Below are 22,158 nucleotides of genomic sequence, written 5' to 3' on the forward strand. Positions count from 1 at the left end.
TAACCGTAACAGACTATGTGAAATGTTAATTGTTTGTTTTAATTCTCAGATTTTTCTTTGTTTTATTTAACAAAATGACATTTTCAACTGATATAAATAGCCTATATGTATATATATAAAAGAAATGGCTAAATATTGATGACCTAAAATTAAAGCCAGCTCAGTTAAGTGTAGTGCTTGAATATTTAAATATTTTAAAGAAGGTCTATTCATGAATTATAAACCTTTTGATCTAAAGTAGAGATAAGATGGTAGAGAAAAGCATATCTATTTATTATTTTTTAAAAATAGCCCATTTAAAGTGAATTCAATGACTTAAGCAGGGAGTGTTGAATCTGTAGTGCTGTTGCTAATGATTTTTCCTTAACTGTCTGTCTGAATATCCATAACAGCCACTCGTGACGATACCAGGGTCATATTTCTCAGCCGAGTTCGAACAATTTCCATGAGCACTTACTACATTAAACTGAGATACTATACTCTGCCCTGCCATGATGAGACTTCATTAGCTCTACATTAGTCAGCTAATTAGATTTGTGTCAGGAAAATATTACCAGAAATTTGTTGAGGAATTGAATTATGCTTTTTTTTTTTTTTAAACTGAGCAGCCAGTTCACATCCACTGTGTAATGAAGACTAACTGCAGTGACCTGCTTATGGCTGTGGTTTATTTTTCAGTAAGCACATGAGAGCTGGATATATGATGCTCTTACTCTAAAAAAAATGCAGATGATAAACGTTCTGAATTAATAATATTGTGGTGATATATGTGCTCTACTCAATACAGGGACACAAACCAGGCTACTTTAAAAAAATAAAATAAAATTCTTTTTTTCAGTTCTTAAAAAATTGATTGAATAATTAAGAGTTTTAGCTTTCTAAACACCCTACACAGAGGGTCTTTATGGTTGCATATAACACTTCACAGCATAATTATTGGAATGTTATACCACAATGCTATTGCAATCTTAATTCTGACTGGTCAGCAGGTGTTGATTCATTTTCTATTCCAGCAGCTCTGACAGTAGTTTTGGCTGCAAAGCAAATCACAGGTATTAATCACATTATATTAATGTGCTAGTTCAAAAATGTTATCAATTCTATAGTCACAGCTCATTCACAGGGTCTTGTTATGCCGGACACGCCATATAATCTAAAGCTAATAGCAAAGAGATAAAAATGTGCGAAGAAAAACATATAATCATTTTCTATCGTTTTCTGCAAGGAGATGTTTATTTAACATTTATGGAAGGATGCTTCGCTGTCAGTGCTTTGTCTTGAGTCAGCAAGTTTTCCACCATGGGAAAGTCGTCATGACAGAGCATTTTGCACTTTCTGGTTTCTCAGTAACATGACCAACTGTGTCCTATTTTTGTCCTATTCATTTCAAGAGAAATTTTGTTCATTTTGTTAAATAAACAGGGTTTCAGAGCCATTGTAATGGACAATGGTTCAATTTTTAAAAGTAACTATTTTCTTTAAAAATATTGAACCATCATCCAGATTCAATTTTTTTGTTCATAGGTTACTTTTCAAGAAAATGTGTATCTGCAAAAAAAAAAAGCATTTATAAAGACCAGCATCCACAATTTCTTAACATATAAGGCAAACTCCCTTCAATACCCCTGTGTTTCTTAGTGAGCCAAAGATGGTGGGAAAGATGTTGTTGCATGGAGTGAAAGTTTCTAATGCATTTTTAAGGAAATGATTGCTTTTTTGATTGTATTTTTATGGGAAAATTTAAGTCAGGCCAGGACAATAATGGGTGTCAATAGATGTCTCAGTCAGTACCATGTGGGATCTCTGGGATGTTTTTATTCATTCATTCAGTCATTCCCTTTTATTTTTTATAAGATCATGTTTTTGGTTTGATTCTTTCATTATGAAATGCTGAAGATTAATTAATTAATTGTTAATTAATTAAAGTTTATTTTTATTACTATCAATTAATTAATCAATTTATTTCAAATACATAAATTCACATCCAGGGTATTAATTAAAGAAGTGGTAACACGATAATTCTTTATTGGTGTTTCCCAATGTGTTTTCATTACATGTAGTAATTTTGTCCCTTTATTTATCTATCTGTCTGTCTTGTCCGCAGTACTGGCGCTTCAGACTGAGCTCCAGCTACTCCACAGCAGCAGGAGAGTGCTGGAGTAAATGGTGAAGATGAGCAGGTAAATGCGAAACAGCAACTTGTCCACTTTGTAACAGAGAGCGAGCCAGTCTTTCTGAGCCATGCCGTCGTTCTCGTCCTCCTGGAGGAAAAGTCTGAGGGTGGTGAGCTCTTGCAGGATTTTCTGCAGCTGTGGTGGGCTGGACTGCGTTTCTGTCAGAGACAACAGGTCTGGCTCAGGCGAGAGATCAAACTCATAGCCTGGGTGTTGAAGACAAATACAAATTGACTTAGTACAATATATTATATCAATTATTACGCATAGATACACACACACAAAAAAAACAGAAAACAATACACTGATCCACACACTTCATTAGGTACAATAACCTATTATATAAGTCATGGTTTAGCTATACTGACTGTAGCCCATCTAGCAATGCACCACGTTCTCAGCACAGCAACAACCATGCCAGTGTCACTGCTGTGCTGAGAATGAAATCAAGAAAATCAGATTCTATGAATTTACAAATTGGAAACATTTCCAATCCCCTTGTAAATGAGTATAATAACAAAAGACAATCTGCATTTTGCATTGAATATGAAACATGATGGGCTTCTACATTTGAAGTAAGGAATAAACCACACAGGGTTGTGCAGTTATGGGAAATTAATCAACGACAGGTGGTAATATGTGGCCCGATGCCAAGAGGAGTTACTGCTACCACTGCAAAGTGAATAATTTCCTCAATCAGCATGTCCTGAAGGGTTTTATCTCTCTTACACCACAGGAATTTTTTATGTGATTGCAATTTTTTCTGCAAAATCATTTTATGGTTACATTTAATGTTGCGAAACAGGTTAGTCCTGTCATCACTTACATTATAGCAGCTATAAACAGTCATTCCTTCACTTTCTTTTGAAGTTTTTCTCTTGAAGACTGCAGCTTTTTACTAAGAAATCACAACGTGCAAACCTCTCCTCTTTTTCTTTGAATATTAACACTTTCTGACTAATCAAGTTTGAGAATGCAACAGCTCTTACTATGACATGTGGCAGTGTCTAATTTTTTTCCTATTCCGCACCTCCTGAGTGATCCACATCATCCAGCGTCCTCACAGAGGTGAACAGACTCTCACTGAAGCTCTGCTCAGTTGAACCATACTTGTGCAGTAAGCAGGCAGAGATGGACATGTTCTTCACCTCCTCATGACTGTGATGTAGGAGCTTCACCACGAAAATGGACTTAGCCAAACTGAGCACCAGGAGGGCCATGCAAACCGCGAAGAAAACACCTACAACACACCAACCTGTGATATACATGTACATATATTTATAAAAACAAGATTAAGACAGTTGATGTTTCATAGCATACCAATCAGAGGTGTTTTGATGGCTGTTGCTGGGATTTCATCCATCATGTTAACCCTGAATACGGTGTACCCAAGCAGAATGCTGGTTTTGAAGGTGATGCGGGTGCCACTGTTTGGCGGCAGGTAGAAGCTGATAACATCCACCAACATGAGGAAGATGCTGGGGATGAGGACACTGACCACATACAGCAGGGGGCGCCGGCGGATTAGTACCTAAATGCACACATGGGCAAAAGGAAGGATTTGTGCTTTTGTGGTACACCAATACTAGCTGCACTAGTCAGGGGCGTGGCTACATAGGTAGCAGCCCTTCATATTCACCCTTGAAATACACGTTGTCACCTTTTTTGCCTCCCCAACTCTGACCTCAGACATCTCATAGATCTGTTAGTCTTGGCCATAACTAGCAATGAGGACATCAATGTCAAGACCTCAGTAGTATCAGAGGTTTTCCCCAAGTTTTATCCCAACTACATTGTCAAATTCAATATGCAAACAGTGACATCTTGATAATATGGTGGCAGAATGTAGCCTACTGTTTGGGAAAAGCTTGCATTCCAAGTTCTAATCAGTGGTGGATAATGGTGGAGCTTATCCTGGGAATACTGGGCATGAGGTGGGAATATGCCTTGAATGGGATGCCAGTCCATCACAGTCCATCACACACATACATTCACACAATCATTCAAACCTAGAAGCAATTTAGAGTAACCAAACTGGAAAACCTTGAGGAAACCTTAACAGACATTGGGAGAACATGCGAAACTCCATACAGACAGTAAACCAAGCTCAAGATCAAACCAGGACCCTGGAGCTGTGAGGCAGCATCACTAATATTTCTGCAATGTGGACCTCACTAAAATTTTCATCCTTGTTATGGCTCTGTGTCAAACTTAATATGAGCCAAAAAGATATATACTGTACAGCCAGATCAAGGTGGACCAGGAAATTAAAACAGACCAATACAAACATGATTTGTTGAGCTATTTTATGTGTAACCAGGCTGGTCCAATGCTCTTATGTCCCTGCTCAGTCAGTGCTCACTGGGATACGCTGCAAGTGCTGTATTGTCCTATACACAATTTGGTGTCACCCCTAATATGCTCTTGCAACACGTTTCCTACCCCATGTTGAAAAACCTGAACGCACAACTGGCACTGGGTCAATCTGATCCTGTATCATTTTGAGAAAAATATGTCAACATGGCTCTCCTTTCAGACACAGCTAAAGGGCCAAGCTGAGGCCTTTCCTAATAAGCCCCACAGACCCATCAGTTAAAGTGCTCATTTTAGAGCTAAAATAGCTTTCTCATACTTCAGATCCTCTTGAGCGCTGCAGTAATTGCTTCAGAAAAAGACTGCACAAAGCCCTCAGACGCACGTTTTTCAGAGTCCGCTTAAAATCGGACCGGCTAACCATGCGTGTCACTTTGCCTCTTTTAAGGCTGCTTAAACTTTCACAGCGCAACAAAGAGCAATTTCACACCGACTTAAACAGCACCCCATCCCACCCCCATCCCGTCCATTTGGCCGATGAATGAAAACGCAAATATGGATCCCTAAACGGCTCGTGCCAATGAGCCATGGAGGAAAGGTAATCAAAGTGCCCGTGTGTGCCTTCCTCCCCAGTGCGAGCATCTCAGTGAAACAGTGAGGCTTATGCAGTGGCTCGGAGCCATTGGCCTGCTCTTCCCACCAACCATGAAGCTCATTGATCAGATGGCAGAGAGACAGTCTCATTATCGCCATCGTCACAGCACGCTGTCTGCCGTTAAGCTTTATCTATAAGCATTATGGCGCTGCTACTAACAGCCACACAGAGTTTGGTGCACTGGGTGTGACACTTGTCAGATTGCTGTCAATACTCCAGTAGCAGCTTGAAGACTTTTTTACATTCTGTGTCTATACATGGAAGAGGACAGTTAGCAGTGGAGAAAAGAACATTTGCCAAGACAAAGTATGTTCTCAAGACCTGGATTAGGCAGGTGGTAATGAAAGTCAGGTATTTTTCCCTGTTGCCCTTTACTCACAGATGGGTTTAACATTTACATGTAATTTAGTTAGATCTCCACCATGCGAGGTCTAGACTACAATCGGGAGCCTAATGTAAGGCATACAGCTTTAGCACAGTGAACATTTTGCATCAATTGTTGCCTCAAACTTGAGAAATTTTGGTATTCAATCCAGTATGGGTGTAGCACAATCTCACTATCTGCATCAATGTCTATCTAGTGCTCCAAATATTCATATCTGTATCTGCACTCAGATTTAAACCCAAAGTGGGCGTGGCCCAAACCAAAACCTTTTTTTTCTAACAGCTGGTTCTGTATCCCAAAACGTAGCCCTAAACAAACAAGCAACCTAATTTAAACCACTGTGATCCTGACCAGGCTGTTAGTAAAAATTAATGAATAAATGCCGTAAATGCATTGTTCATGTTCACATTAATTAATGAATATTTTTCTTGTCCTGAGATCTTCATATCTGACTATATGTTTGCTCAAGCATGAAAGTAAACACGTCTGTTCAGTCCTGATGCATGTCTCAACCGGATGCCCTGTGAACCTTTTTGGCAAGCTTTCTAAACAAAAAAACAAATAGTGTGCCTCCTATTTAGGGGTCCAAGCATGTAGTGTTAGGAACCCTATTGTTTTTCTTTGGATTTTTGTATTTGTATTTGGATAAACATCTTATAAACATTATCTGGTCATTCCATATACTGTATTGATATACAGTTAATCTGTACAGTCTATGGATCAGACCAACAGTTTTACAATGTCCAATTTCTGTGTCTCCTTGTCTGTGTATATTTTTAAATACTGATATTGCAGCATCACTTAGAATAGATAGGTGGGCTTCAGAATAGAAGGATAAACGTTGTCAAGTTAGTATAAAATAAGATTTAAATAATATTTTAAAAGTAGTAATATGCAATTATGGGCACCCTGTGGGTGAAGCGTGTAGCGTTGCCACTTTGCATCTCTAGGGTCCTCAGTTTGATCCTGAGCTCAGATCAGTCTCTGTCGGGATGTTCTCTAAAGGTTTGTGTGGGTTTCCTCCAGATTCTCCAGTTTCCTCCTTCCTCCCAAAAATGTGCTGGTAGGTGGATTGGCTAGGCTAAATTGCCCCTAGGTGTAAATGAGTGTATACATGTACCGTGCAATAGACTAATGTCCCATTCAGGGTGTGTTCCAGTGTTCCCAGGCTCTGGATCCACCATGACCTTGACCAGGATAAAGTGGATACTGAAGATTATGAATTAAAACTAAAGAAGAATTAATTAATTAATTATTACAACTGACTATTCCTATTATACTCTCTAACTACTCCTTATCTAAGTATAATTTCAACTGCCAACATTGCAGCATCACTTATAATCAACCCCCTTGATATTTTGTTACAACCTGGAAATGAATATTAAAGTGGAGGGAAAACCAATATAGTTTGCAAAATTGTTTACAAACAAAAAATATGAAAGTTATGATTGTAAAAGTGATTGTGGTCAGGTTAATATAAAATAAAATAAGATTTAAAGATAAAAAAAATTCATATGCAATTACATAAAAGAAATTGTTAAATTGTTTTTTAAAACCCTTTTTAACCCTTGTTTTCCATGAGATCAAGTGTACTTTTTGTTTAAATGAATAATTTACAGTTTGATCCTCACATTAAACTGGATGTGGGCGTAATCCTTGTTAGCCAAGTTAAGCTTCCAGTAATGAGAAGGCACAGAGAGCAGCTCCCATTCACCGTTGTTCATGAACTCTCGGGTGTCAGTAGCGATTTCCTCAGCGTTTCTCAAAAGAGCCAGATCCACCTCACCCACTGCAAACATCCACCCAAGAGCAAGATTTACTGTACATATAGAGTTTGAGAAACATTATAATCGACACATATGCCTGCCTTGATTTGCCCTTCTCTCCTAGTATACAGACTGGCTGTTTGTTCAAGACGCCAAGGATATGAGAAAAGAGAAAGCGTTAGGATCTCACAGTGATAATCTCACCTGGATACTGTAGATTTTATACTTATGAACTGCTGCTGTAATCATAAAGACTGTCTTTTGTTCATCCTAGGACTCTTCGTCACAATATGCTGATATGATATTAATCATCCTTTCAACACATTTAGTACTGTTTGACTTATTTTTTTCACCCACAAGAGGATGCAGGTTTTAAGTCTGGTTCCTCTCAAAGTTTCTTCCTCATGTCGTCTTAGAGAGTTTTTTCTCAACACTGTCATCTCTGGCTTGCTCATTAGGAATCTAACTCTACATCTGGATTTCTGTAAAGCTGTTTTTTTGACAATGTCTGTTGTCAAACGCACTATACAAATAAAATTGAATTGAAATTAGGAAAAAATTTTTTGGTTAAACTTCAGGGAATGGGTTCAGGTTAGATACTATTAGAAAATCTTAGCAAGAAATAGGTATATATGAACTGCAAAGTGTTTTATTTTATTAAGGAAACAAATCTAGATCCAACTGGAAGATCTTTAACAATCTAATTAGTCACTTGTAACACACAACATGTTTGTCTTATAGTTGATAGTAACACTGTAAGACAAATCACAGCTCTCGTATACAGGAGGGTTTTACCTGAGTGGAGCCAGCTGCGGAAGGTCAGAGTGCAGTTCTGCTTGTCAAAGGGAAAGGCATAAATCTCCAAGTCGCAGGCTGAGACCACCTGGATGGGTTTGTAGTTCTTCACCATCCCAGACGAGTTGACATACACATATGGGATAACAGGGGATTTGCCCTCATCCACACTAAAGAGAGAGGGAAGAACATGTAAATCAGGGGTGCCAATATTTTAGAAATTATTACATGTAATTATGTGTTTTTTGCTCATTCTTAAACCATACAGGTAAAGGTGTATGACAGATTGTGAAGTGAATATTTTGATAAATTGGTTGAAGTGTGGATGATAAATACATATTTTTTTGTTCTAACAATTCACTGATGATGACGTCAGGCACCCAGATGGCATCTGAGGAAAGTGAGATTTCTGTGATTCCATCAAATTCCTCAGGATCCCACACGAGAAACTCGTCTTTCCAGATCTGAAATTTAAGGAAGATATGGTTTATTATTCAGGTTAGAAAATAACTGGGGGGAAAAAAAAACGACAAAAAAAAAACAAAAAAAAACAAGATAACACACATGATTGTAAAGAAATTAAATATTGGCATGATGGCACTTTTTCTTTTCCAGTTACTGATACTGATACTGAAACCTTGAGTACGAGTCGATATCGATACACACCTGATATTGTTTTCTTTAAAAACTACTACGTTTTTTTTAACCAAAGCCCATACATATATTTATTTAAATCTAATATAAATATAATAAATATAATAAAGTATAAATATAATCAATCCTAACAAAAGAAAAAACATGCAAGTCTCTTTCTATGTAAACATTTCCCGTTCCAAAACTAAATTACTTTTCCAAATCCAATTCCAAGCTTTGTTAATTGTTACAGGAACTAATATCCGATATGTTTTCTCCAATATCTGATCCAGCATTTTTTGCTGGTATTGAGTATTTGGATCATATAAGTGCCACCTCTATATAAAACATAGCTTACTGATAAAAATGATACTGACTTGCCGATACCAGATGCTCGTGGTCACTTTCTGCATCTGTCCATCCTGTAACGAGAATCCTACATTACTTGTATTCCTATTTAAGGTTTTAAAGACCAATGTGACACAAAGTTAAAATGTTTTGCTTTATAAACTAATTCTAAAGGAACAAAACTGACACAAAATTTCCCCTTTACCCCTAATATAGTCAATCAGCCAAGATGTGCTTGACGTCTGAAGTTTGCTTGTTCAGGTTTACACTGGAGTTACAAGGCTAATGTGGCTAACGAGTAATAAAAGCTTATATCCTCTATTTTAACACAGTGCAAAAACTCCACATCTAAATTATCACACACACAAACCACACTGAGTAGCTCAGTAGCTCACACAGATTTACTGAGACAGTCTCGGACGCTGTACGACATACTGTTATCTATAAAAAGTGTCGAAGTTTCATCTTAATGACAGAATCGCTTTCTTTCTCAACATATAATATGATATCAGACTTAAATAGAACATCGTTGTACATTAGAAGCGACAGTTTGGTTGTGTGTTTGTTATTGAATTTTATACCACAGCGTTGTTAAATTCTCAATTCTGGTGATAATTTTCTATAACAGCAGCTCTGACAGTAGCTGTAAAGGCATTGTTGTTTTTTTGAATATGACAAGATATATTTTTTTACATTAATTTCAAAGGAAAGTGAACGAAAAAAGAGAGGCTGGTGAAGGAATGACTCTCTATAGCTGTTATAATGAAAGTGATAACAGGAAGTAACTTGTTTTGCTGATATTTAACACTAAACATTACTATAAATCGATAGAATGGATTAAATATGACATGTCATTCTTTAATAATAATAATAATAATAATAATAATAATAAAGTAACCATTGGCAAATTGGTGCCATTTAATTGCTGTTTTTTTTTTTTTTTTGCAGTTTTACAGTTTTGCATCTGGCCACATCACATCATACTGTGGTTGATTATTTTCCTATAATAGCATGCCCCCAAGTGTTTTATTGTGTTGTGTTTTTTTTTATTATGTTGTGTTTTATAGTGTTTAAATGGTTTTACCTAGCCAAATGATCATTTGATGTGGATTTAGACACAAAGTTTGCACAATGCTTAACTGCTAGCAGGTAATAAGCTTTCCAAACTTCTTACCAACCAGCTTCATAGCTCCAGTGCAAAGCCACCAAACATGTCTTCATGTCTCAAAAAACTGTAAATTTCATTTTCCATTGAACTAATGCCTTTTTTTTCAAAACTAATTCAGCTTGCTCTAAAGTCACACTGTCTATTCAGGAATAAAGTGCCACAGGACTAATTAGCTAAGTAAAGATGCTCACCACGTCCAGCACAGACTGGATAATGAGGTCGATGAAGACGGTGGTAGGACTGGTCCAGTTGAGGACGGGCCGGATCCCGCAGTCGTAGTGGCGCAGCAGTGTGCGTGTCAGCTGGTTCAGTGCAGACCTCTTCGGCTTCTCAGGGACTGAATCAGCCTGACAAATCACTTAATGTACAGATGACTGTACATTAGTAACTGTCAGATGTTTAGCAAACACTCAGAACATTCATTTTTGTAATATTTACAGCTTTCTAGTATGAAAGTAATGAAACATAGCCAATCATGCAAGATGTTTTGGTGTCTATAATTGGGTGCTTTAGTTTTGCACTGGAGCTATGAAGCTAAATATAGCTAAGTGGTAAAGTCTATAACTTATAGCTACCAGTTTAGCATTATACTTACTCTATGTCTAAATCATCACACACCCTCAAAAGATATCATTTCAGTGATAAGTTTTAGAAAATAGCAAATAATAATATAGCGTAAAATATACAAACAATACAATATACAAATTCAAGAGGAGAAATTATCATTTGAACGACTTCTATCATCAGGACACGCCTCCTAACTGAACAACAAAGTATGTGATCAGGAAGGAAGTGGAGCTACGACTGTCTTTTAGCTCTGCAACTGCAATCTTTTTGTCAATCCTTTATAGATAACAGCGTCAGAAACAACACAAGCAAGCATGTTTGCCATAGTGAACAGCTTGACACAATTCGAGGAGAGTGTAATCATTTAGGCATGCAGTTTGCACAGTGATAAACTGACAGCTGTAAGTTTCACTGACTTGTTAGCTACATTACTTCCTGATAAAAATTAAGAAGCTCATTTCAAACATCAAACATGTCTTGGTGAACTGATGACAATGATGAATAAACTATTCACTCTTGGATAAACTTGGATTCCTCTACTATATTATATAAGGTAATGAAATAGATGAGTGTTTTTGAATATTTGATATTGTCTTGTATTGTTATATTATTCGTTTTAACTGGAGTATTTTTCAATAATTAAAGGTGACTCGAGTACGGCATGAAGACGCAGCTTTAAAACTTTTCTTCATTCAGTAGACACACCAGGCACATGAAATAAAATGTCCATGAAAAATGGCACACATTGCCCTTACTGCTTGGTATTTTTAATGGTACATTAAAGAGTTAAAAATCCAGAGGCTTACCTGAGAGAAAGACACACACCAGCAGGATGGGAGACATAACTTCTGCTTTTAGTGACAGGTAAAAAAAAAAAAAAAAAAAAAAGAATCCAGCCTTATCCGTGCAGCATTACTGAAACTATTTGCTATTAAATGATCCAAGTGAAATCTTCAGGAAAGCAAAAGAAGCCTAAAGCGTTTCAGAATGGTCTCTGCTTCCATGTGTACAATGTAGAAGGGCAACAAACATTCGCTGTCCGTAGCCGTGTATTGATTTTCTATGCTGATGGTAAGCTGATAGTAGGAAATTGACATCTCTACTGACCCCCCCTCACAGGAAGGGGTTTATTGGAATATTAGCATAATCCTTTGGTGATGATGAAATCCAGTGTACATTAGATTAGAAATTTAAAAACCTTCACTATAGCCAAAGGGGTTAAAGGTTTAAGATCAGGCTGCTTTAGAATCTAAGCAACATTTCATATTATTTGTTTGTTTGTTTTTGCTTACTTTTGCTTGTTTATTTGTTGTTGGTTTTTTTGCTCATTACTGTTTGTTTGTTTGTTTGCTTGTTTTTTTGTCTTTTTTTTTTAACTTTTTTCCAATCAGAACATAACTCAGTATGATATGTAAAAAAAAAATCCTGTTTTGTGACTACATTAGTGGCTATGCAGAGAGCATTTATTTGAGAATAAAATTACAGTCAAAACAAGAAACAGGATCTGATTTTTATTTATTTATTTTTTAAATATCAGTGGAAGGAATATCAGTTTGGTCACAAATCAAGAAAATCTATGTTTATTATGGATAAACTTTTATGACAAGTATAAAGTTGTTATTAATAATGATATTGTCTTAAATATTGCTTATTTTTGATATTAAATATATATTTAAAAATATGCACACTTATACTAAAATATAATTGTTACTTTTAATATTACTTTTGAGTGACATAATCAGATGAATAATAACTGTATTGTTGCTTGTAATTTTATATGTGCAAATTTATTCGAAACCTCTCATCACTGCAGAAATGGTTTTGGTGTGTCTTATGTCTTATGTTCCTATAAAGAATGGAAGTGCTTATAATACAGTAAGTAAACAAACAAACAAACAAGTAAATTAATAGTTTTATTTTATAGTATAAATACTAGGGTGCATGGTGGCTTAGTGGTTTGCACTGTTGCCTTGTCTGGTTTTATATATATATATATATATATATATATATATATATATATATATATATATATACATACAGTATATGTGTGTGTGTGTGTGTGTGTGTGTGTGTATAAAGAGGGAGAGAAAGTTTGCATGTTCTCCCTATGCTTTGAGGGTTTCTTCCAGGTTCTCTGGTTTCCTCCCCAATCCAAAGAGATGTGTCATTGGCATTTCTGTAGTGTGTGTGTGTGTGACTGTGTGTGTGACTGTGTCCTGCATTGGATTGGCTACCAGTTCCTGGGATAGTCTCTAGTCTCCCTTGTGTAGGATAAATGGTTTGGATGGATGTAAAATACTAGTGCATTTCATAGTAATGAGTTAAATAAATATAAGAATAAATTTTTAGAGAAGAATAAAATTTTTAGAGAAGAATAAATACACAAGAATAAATATTTTTTTCAGATTCTATCTTAGAATAAAATGCCATCTTTCAAAATAAAGTTGTTTTTTTTTATCTTTCTTTCATTCTTTGTTTGTTTATATTTATTACATATATATTATGTTTGTCCTCCATGCACCATCCCAGCTCTGATGATGACTAACACAGGTGAGCTGACAGCTGAGTGTAAACGCTACGTGACCCCACGTGACTCTACGTCAGTTTGACGTCTAATATTCTGTCGGTGGGTAAAAATGTGTTAAATGTTAATACAGTACCTACTAATGTGGTAAAAGTTTAGTGATTAAATACACTAAATGCATAGCTGCTCTATCTGTATGCACTATTCCCTGACCTGTAGTGTGCAAGCGTCCCAGCCTGCGTTAGTAAATAAACTGTTTAAACCGCCTCCTGTACTATTCTCACATACTGTTTAGTGCGGTAGTGTGCGGTTTGGGACGCAGCCCTGGGCTCTGCGGCGTGTGTGTGCGTGTGTGTGTGTGCGTGTGTGTGTGTGGGAGGGAGTGATCCATGGAGTAGGTCACACTCCAGAGTCCGGACGAAGAAATCTGGGGGAAATTAAAAGTCCAACTGTCCTGCCATGAGAGTTCAAGAGGACTGCGAACATGCGGAAAACTGTGCGGTGAGAAGTGCGCTTTTTGTTGCGGTCATTTTATCCACGTCATAATGGTGTGCGTCACAACTTCTGGGTTTTCTGTCATTTAAGTCCTGATTTTGCTTTTGTTTGTGGTTCTTTCTGATTGGTGTGTAGCGAAACATCATGAACACATGGGCTGGGGTTTTATTACATAAAAGAAGTGAAATAAGTGCAGAGGTCATATCTCCTCTATCTTCTAATCTGAGTTGTGACGTCATGAAAACCAGCTCGCTGTTATTTGCATCGTTGATCAGTATCACCCAGTAGTAATGAAAGTGGGAAAAAAAATTCACCCATGTTTTTTCAGCTTCTAGTTTATTTATATATTATCATATCATATTTAAATAGTTTATGTCACAGGTGTCTGTTTTTCCTCCATTACTTTTTTGTCAACCAACCACTGGTGCCAGGATGAGAGGCGTCACAAACAGAGGTGCTATCTGTGTCAGGGCCTAAAATAGAGCATGAGCCAGGACTTCCAGGCCTTCAGCTCTCCATATATGTCTCCAGCTCCCAGGCTAGTGTTTCTGTCCACCATCACCGCCATTCTGACATTCCCACCTGCTGCCGGAGCTGCTTTATATAGATCCCCAGCTTTCATGCTTTTCTTATCTGGCTTGTTAATGTTTACATGCCACCTATGCCATGGGGCATGAATGTTCCACAAGAGCACTTAACAATGAGGACATTTCACCTGAGAGTGCACAGAGGCTTTATCACTCTAATAAGTTCCTAATATGAGATATGCACTTATCTTTACTGGGAATGTCATTTATAAGATGCAGCTATAGTTTATAGGAGTGTTTCATGTGTAATTCGTGTGTAATTTGTAATTCATGTGTAATTTGGCCAGCTCTCGGTGGATATGTCTTTGTCTCCATTCACCTTTACACATGCAGTGATTTGCTGCACAACTTTGCAGTGTTATTTTCACGATGAACAATATGCAGCGTGATGGTTAGTTTTGCTATAGTTGTGTTAGTGTTGGAACAAAACACAACAAAATACACCAGGAAAACAGCACTGTATCATTTTGATAAAATTTAGAGTCTATTTTTTTCTAAACGTTTGGGAAAATGTAGTATTTAATCCTGTCGCTGATTTCACAACCACATTTACATTCCTTATTCTTCTAACTTCATCCCTTTCCTTGTAGTTTCATTGTAGCTGCTGAAAAATTTGTAGCAGTTGCTTATTAATGTGGTTTAAAATAATTAACCGAATAATGTTCAGTTATTTGAGATTTTAAATTAGATACACTCTTAGAAACAAGGTTCGTCAAGAGTTCTTTGAATAGGTAAAGGTTCCGCAAGGGTTTGACGTATAGCTCCTATAGGTTTTCTACTTGAAATCCTCTATAAATGGAAAACCCAAACCATCTGTAAAGGTTCTAGATTGGACCTTGTACCTGTACTCACACAGAATTAGCATTCTCACTACCAAACAAATGTTATCACTGATCACTTTCATTATAGTAGCTATAAATGGTCGTACCTCCACCTTTTTTTTCTTGCTCTTGTTGTTAAGACAGAAAGCACAGCTTTTCATGATACTAAGAAACCAGAGAAACAAAATCCTCCATTTTCTTGTGGTGGAGAACTGAGTATTAAAAAAACACTGTGACTGGAGACTCCTTCCATATATGTTATAAATGTCTCCTTACAGAAAGCTTCACCATATCAACAATTATATCTTTTTCTTTGTTAAATAACAATACATTCTTTAATCTGTTTATTATTGTTCTTAGATTATGTGGCGCGTCTGCCATACAAGTCCCTCTGAATTAGCTGTTATAGATCGTAGACTATAGAAACTATAGAAACAATAATGTATTAGATCAAGAGCATTCACATAAACTTCTTATTAGAATTATAGCTCTTCAGCACTATTGTTATAGCTTTTGTTATACAAAATTAACAACACCTTCTGAGCAATCAGAATCAAAAATTCAACTGTGCTGGAGTATAAGCCAAAAATGATATATTACAATATTCAGAAGTGTTCATGATGTTTAGATTTGCTAACAAAATGGCAGGAAAAAGTGGAAAAAAACATATGCAAACTGATTTCAAAATCAAAATTTAATTATGTAATGTTTACAAAAATGTGATAATTTTAATAAGGAGAAATTAAACACTTGCAATTTTAACATTCAGCTGCTTGTTGCTGTGAGCAGCAATGCAATACTCACAAAAAACAGTATTCTGGTTTGATTTTTTTTTAAATATTGCATTATTGATTATATAATCAGATTGCCCAGCATTATTTATTCTGTGTAACAGACAGACTGCTAATACTCATAGAACAATGTAATGTGAATTTATCACAGCATTGATATTATTAGGTCATAACACCTAAACCTACTTTGCAAAATATGAGAAGAATAAGTTTTTGTTCATTTGCTTGTTTGCTTGTTTAGAATCAGATGCTGCTTAACCAGCTGAGAGAGATCACTGGCATTCAGGACCTCCAGGTTCTCCAGCGTGTCCTGAACGTAGGTTCAAACTCACAGCCCTGCTCTCTGAGCTAACAGCACAAACATAAGCAGTAATGTGACCTGGAATTTAAAAACCAGACTGGTGTTTGCAAATATGAAAGTGACACCATGTCTTCTGCAGTTAGTCCAGTTAGAACACCAGTCCACCATAGCAGATGATTAACATGCTGTAATTTATATTTCGCAAATATGAAAACCATATCAGAGTCAGTCATTAATTTATTTTGACTGCAGGAAAGCCAGGGGGACATTAGCCATGCTGTTGGGCTCCTCACCACACAAACAGAGGAGAAGGAGCAAGTACAAGAGGAAGCTTCTACTGCAGATCCTCACACAGAATCTTCTAATCAACACAGCAGTAAGATCGTAACAGGATACATAACCCAAATTAGATGTACTGTATTATAAGAATACATTATACATACAATCATATACATATATACACACTAGGACTGTCATTTGAATTCTTTTAATATTACCTTTAACAGAACACAAATATTCCATACTTGAATGGTTAAAAATGAGGAAATGTTACATGTAAGTAAGTTCCAATATTAATTAACCTTTTAAAAGAATTCACCTTTTTTTCTATAACTGAATTGCAAATAGCAATGTGTAAGGAATGAAACATTACAGTGCGTGTTGTTATAGAAAAAAAATCTGTTAATACCCCAAATTTGATTACTTTCCTATAACAGCATATAATGAAGTGTTTTATTCCGCATATTCTACACAATTTTGGATTTTTTGTCATACTTTTTATCCCTTTAGAGTTACTTTTAATGTTGTGGAATGTCTGCGAATCAAGTTAGATGGTGTTATCACCTACATTATAGCAGCTATAAAAAGTCAGTGGAGACAGTGGAGACTCCTATCGTAAATGTTAAATAAATGTCATTTTTATTTCACACAAAACTTCACCATGTTTTTCTCTGTTAAATAACAACACGTTCTTAAATCTCTTTATTATTAGTCATAGATTATCTGGGGAGTCTGCTTTACAAGTCCATGTGAATGAGTTGTTACTATAGAAATATATAACGTATTAGAACGAGTGCATTAACATAAACCTGTGATTTGATTTGCAATCAGCTGTCAGAACAGCTTTTATAGCAAATTAGTCAACACCTTCTGACCAATCAGAATCAAGAATTCATATAATGGGCCCTACCTAGGTTCTACACCGCTGTATGTAATGAGCTTATTGTGAGATATTGTGCATAACAACAATTAAAGTGCTTCTCTAGGAAAAATGTACCAAATTTACTGTCCAATTAACTCAGCCTATTAATAAAATAGATCAGACAGCATAGCATCATTTCTTACAAATTACCCAAAGTATACTAAATGCTAATTGATCAGCCTTGATTAATATGACATCCAGAGTTCATTAAGATTTTAAATACAAGCAGTTTCTAACACTGTAACTGGTGTAACTCCTGTTTGTAGACGCAGCTAATGATGAACTGCAAGTTGCAATTGAGCTCAGTCTTCAGGAGTCTCAGCAGGCCGAGGCAGAGGAGAGAGAGCTCCACAGGTATCCTCACATTTCCTGAAAGCTTACCCATACCTTTTTTTGTTAACAACTGTTTTATTGAGTTTTCATTTCAACATAATAAAGAAGAACAACAGTACAGAACAAAGAGAAGCCAAACAAGCCAGGATCCACCTCCAACCTATCCCACCCACGGTAGACTCCAAGGATATAGACATAAACACAAAATTGTAAAACAAATAGAAAACATACAGAATTTTATAAAGAAGAGAGAAATGTCAACACAATATCAAAAGCAGGATGCCGTATGCCCAAGGTCTTAGATTGATCCCGTGTATATGAGCAGGTTCAATAGATATAATGTCCAGTAGAGACACGGCCCACGTCTGCCTGTCCATCATGTGAGGAGGATTCCAGAGATTAACTAACAGGCAAGGCCCCAAAAATCATTCAGGAAGAAGAGGTGTGGAGTCAAAACTAAATCCATGCCCAGCAAATGTGACAAGTCCTTTGAGAACAAGACTGAGAAAAAAGGTGAAAGAGACGGACAATCCCAGAAGAAGTGCAGATACATGCCCAGAGAACCATCAGAACATAAATTACACATAAGAGAGGAAGACAAATTCATGTAAAATCATTTCAGATGAGTTTAATAAACCCTTTGGAGTAGTTTCCAGTGGATCATTTGGTGATTAGGATTTTTTGAGGACAGTTTAAACATCCCACACACCTGATCAGAAATGAAAGCCTGCGCATCATCGTTAAAACCCTTAGCGCAAATAGTTACAATAGACAGCGGTTTGTAGGAGTGCTTAAGAAGGTAGAGATAGAAAAATGAAGCAGAAGTGGGAGATTTCTCAGAAGCAAGAATTACCCATATCCTAAAAATAAAAAGGAGGAACTACCACTGGAAAACATACTCCAAAAAATGTCATCTTGCACAGGGCTCTGGAGGCCAGTGCTGAGGAGAACGCAGTTCGTGTGAAGAGGAAGAGGAACGAGGCGTCAGGAGAGATGTGCAGTCCCGCAGACTGGATCAGGCAGGAGGGATGGCCTGTGGGCATCCGCAATGTGGGAAACACCTGCTGGTTCAGCGCCGTCATCCAGGTAGGCTGCTGTCTAACCTGCGACGTTTGGATTAGGAGATTTGTGCAGTGTCTCTTTGAGTCTGTATATCCTTGGAAACACTATACAACTTGGTACAGCAATAATTCAATTAATTAATTTAATTAATTATACAGCAATAATTAAAATTATGTAGATGTTAATTAGTAACACTTCATAATTCACTTTAGACACTCTGTACACTGTCGCAAACTAGATTACCGACTTCCAAAAAGATTTCTGTCCACAGCGAAATGCAAAAACAAAAGAAAACATTATACTTGGCATGTACACTGGGTGTCTTTTATATTATTTCTGCCAATTATATATATATATATATATATATATATATATATATATATATATATGTGTGTGTGTATATATATATATATATGTATATAATACCTAATACAGAAAAAACAATCCAACAAGTCTGCCATCTTGGAATTGTCGAGATTACACATGCCATGAAAATGTATGTTTTCATTTCACCGCAGTACAATATGAAAACATTGATTTCAGATTCCACTTTCGAAAGCAGATTCAAAAAGATGTATTTTTGCTGGTTTCTGTATCAAGTTAATGAAGAAAAAAATAAATAAATAGAAATTTAACATAAACGACATTAAAAACACCATAAATTTCATAATGAATAAAACACTTAAGGGTGTACCACAGCAATTTGCCAGCAGTTACACCTTGTATATTTTATCTGCTTATAGTTACAGTTAATGTTGTGGAACATCCACAAAACAAGTAAGTTCCTGTTATCACTTAAAAGTTAATAAGACAAAAAATATCCAGCTTGTAATATTACTGAGAAGCCTCAAACTTCATGGTCCTGATGACTTTTGCTTGTCAGAGAATGTAAAGTTGCAGCTTTACCTCTGACTAATTCAAATTGCTGACACTGGATACTCCTTCCAAAAATACTGAATAAAAGTCTCCTTACCGGAAATTTCACCATATCAACAATGACACAGGTTTTTAAAATCCCTTTATGTAGAGAGTCTGGCGAACAAATCCCGGTGTTGTTAATATAGAAACAATAACATATTATAAATCTGTTATTTGCAGCAGGCACTACTGATAGAGTTGTTGTAGAAGATTAATCATCACATTCTGAGCAATCAGAATCAAGAATTCAAGAGTGCTGTGGTATAAAAGCATTTACCAGTTCCATTTAAATCACAAAACTAAGCTAGCTATCTAATTTATAAATATATTTTGCCTAGATGCTCCCATTTTTTCCTTCACGCTGAATGAATATACAATGAGGAAATCAAGCATGAGGCAGTGTTGATCATTAACAAATGGTATGACCCGTTGTAGGGGTGTTTGTACAGTTTATCTTCCTAACATAACTGAGGAAACACTTTAATGTTTACTTTTAAAATTATTACGAAGGTAAAATTGAAGTTAAACTCAACATTTCAACCTTTTGAATTTCTTTTAATTGTATTTACATATCCGACTAGACCACATACAGTGTGTTTTATGGAATTTTCTGGAATCTTCTGATGCATTCCTGTTATGTTGGCTTAAATAGGTGTACCTTGTATCCTACACCGAACAATAACACTTCAGCGCTCTTATCGCACCTGTTATCTTGTAATCTAGCCATACTGTGCAAATGAAATTACCACTGTTGCTAATGACAGGAGGCTTGAAACGATGAGCTTCTCTTTCTCTCTGATGCCAAAGCATCTCGGCACTCTAATTTTATTACAGCCATTCCAGAGTGAATTTAGCCAGGCTTCTCAGATGTCTGTGTTGAAATTCAAGTCTTTATTGATATTGATAGACCGCAGAGCTAATTAAATAGTGCAGCATGATATGCGCTGCTCTGAACTCAGAAGGCTACGTTTGTTATAAATAAGTTTGAAATTAGAAGATTAGCCGAGTTACAAAATGCTGTTAGTTCACATTTATTCTCTGTAGCAAAAATCTAGGGTGTAAAAAAAGCAAAAATCAAGAGCTTGTACACTGAGCTGGTAAACACCATTCAGTAACATGTCTGCATTGAAAGTTGCTATTTGCTGTCAATATTATTATTTTTTTAAATTAATTTTATATTTATTATTAGCTGTCTTAATTGGAATTCATTCCTAGAAAACACTAGTTGTTTGGCTAAATCTTTAATTCATTCCTAGAAAACACTAGTTGTTTGGCTAAATCTGCATAACTGCATTTTATTTTTATTTTATTTTTTCAGATTTGCTAGAAACAGAGCGGCAGATTTCCAACTTGGCATAGGTTAATTGGTGCAGATGTGTGCACTATTCGACTATTAATGAGCTCCGCTCCAGTACTTGACAGCTCATCCGCCCCCAGTCATTTTGTTGTGTGACAAAAAGCATTGATGTTAACCTCAGCTCTGACCCCAGTAATTACCCACTTCGGAGTGTTTTACATCCCAAAATCCACCCCAGCCATTACGTTCTATTGACGAATATGCCTTGTGGTAAATGAAAATGAAATGAAAGCAAATGATGATATGCATGAGTCACGCGAAATTTTCTCGCTCTTGTTGTTTTCAGTCCCTGTTCCATCTGCCGGTGTTTCGCAGACTGGTGCTCAATTACTGCCTGTCTGAGCGCGTGCTGGAGAAATGCAAGAGCCACTCTGTGAGTAATCAGCCGCCTGTGAGGATCTGGCTCATATTCTGACAAACATTCTAACACGCTCAGATCTTTAGATCCCTTCTGGGATAGAAAAGTGCTTCTATGAGTACCTTTCAATAAGAGCGTGATTTAGCTAGATTATATATTTGGTGGAATCACTTGTTTGTTGTCTTAGTGAGAAGTACTCTGACTGTATATGTAACGCCCCCTCATGTCTCCGTCTTTATATGTAGGAGAAGAGAAACGTAGCGTTCATGCAGGAGTTGCGATGCCTCTTTGCCCTGATGGTGGGCTCTAATCGCAGGTTTGTGGACCCCTCTGCAGCTGTGGAGCTCCTCAGGGACGCTTTTAGGACCAGTGAGGCACAGCAGGTACACTGACACTGGTTTAGTAAACAAGGCACAATTGATTATTCTACATAAAAAAGGAGCTCTAGAAGACAGCTGTCCTCAAGCTGCTCTCTCTCTCTATCAATCTTTCTTTATGCAAATATATATATATATATATATATATATATATATATATATATATGTATGTATGTATGTATGTATAAAGAAAGACAGATGAAGAGAGAGATACACATATACACAAACA

The 22,158-nt window shown here is 36.5% G+C and overlaps 2 protein-coding genes across 3 annotated transcripts in view; one reads left to right on the forward strand and one right to left on the reverse strand.

Moving 5' to 3' along the window:
- Window positions 1–1,592: 1,592 nt before the first annotated feature.
- Window positions 1,593–11,822, reverse strand: htr3b (5-hydroxytryptamine (serotonin) receptor 3B). Its single transcript, XM_034311419.2, has 9 exons — window positions 11,611–11,822; window positions 10,429–10,595; window positions 9,099–9,143; window positions 8,443–8,552; window positions 8,089–8,258; window positions 7,159–7,316; window positions 3,495–3,705; window positions 3,205–3,414; window positions 1,593–2,380 (listed from the first exon to the last, which is right to left on the reverse strand). Exons 1-9 carry the CDS (start codon window positions 11,645–11,647, stop codon window positions 2,115–2,117), a joined length of 1,374 nt encoding a protein of 457 aa, XP_034167310.1. The 5' UTR covers window positions 11,648–11,822; the 3' UTR covers window positions 1,593–2,114.
- A 1,821-nt stretch (window positions 11,823–13,643) lies between these two features.
- The window catches only part of usp28 (ubiquitin specific peptidase 28), a 29,130-nt gene continuing 20,615 nt past the window's right edge, over window positions 13,644–22,158 (forward strand). Inside the window, exons 1-7 of one of the 2 annotated variants that reach the window (XM_026938807.3) lie at window positions 13,644–13,829; window positions 16,264–16,338; window positions 16,576–16,699; window positions 17,791–17,878; window positions 18,781–18,943; window positions 21,481–21,567; window positions 21,798–21,935. In XM_026938807.3, coding sequence (XP_026794608.3) covers window positions 13,788–13,829; window positions 16,264–16,338; window positions 16,576–16,699; window positions 17,791–17,878; window positions 18,781–18,943; window positions 21,481–21,567; window positions 21,798–21,935 — 717 coding nt within the window. In that variant the 5' untranslated portion in view covers window positions 13,644–13,787. The remainder of the gene's footprint in view (window positions 13,830–16,263; window positions 16,339–16,575; window positions 16,700–17,790; window positions 17,879–18,780; window positions 18,944–21,480; window positions 21,568–21,797; window positions 21,936–22,158) is intronic. The other variant, XM_026938806.3, reaches the window with a different exon arrangement.

The sequence above is a fragment of the Pangasianodon hypophthalmus genome, chromosome 15, assembly GCF_027358585.1.
Source record: "Pangasianodon hypophthalmus isolate fPanHyp1 chromosome 15, fPanHyp1.pri, whole genome shotgun sequence".
Lineage (NCBI taxonomy): Eukaryota > Metazoa > Chordata > Actinopteri > Siluriformes > Pangasiidae > Pangasianodon > Pangasianodon hypophthalmus.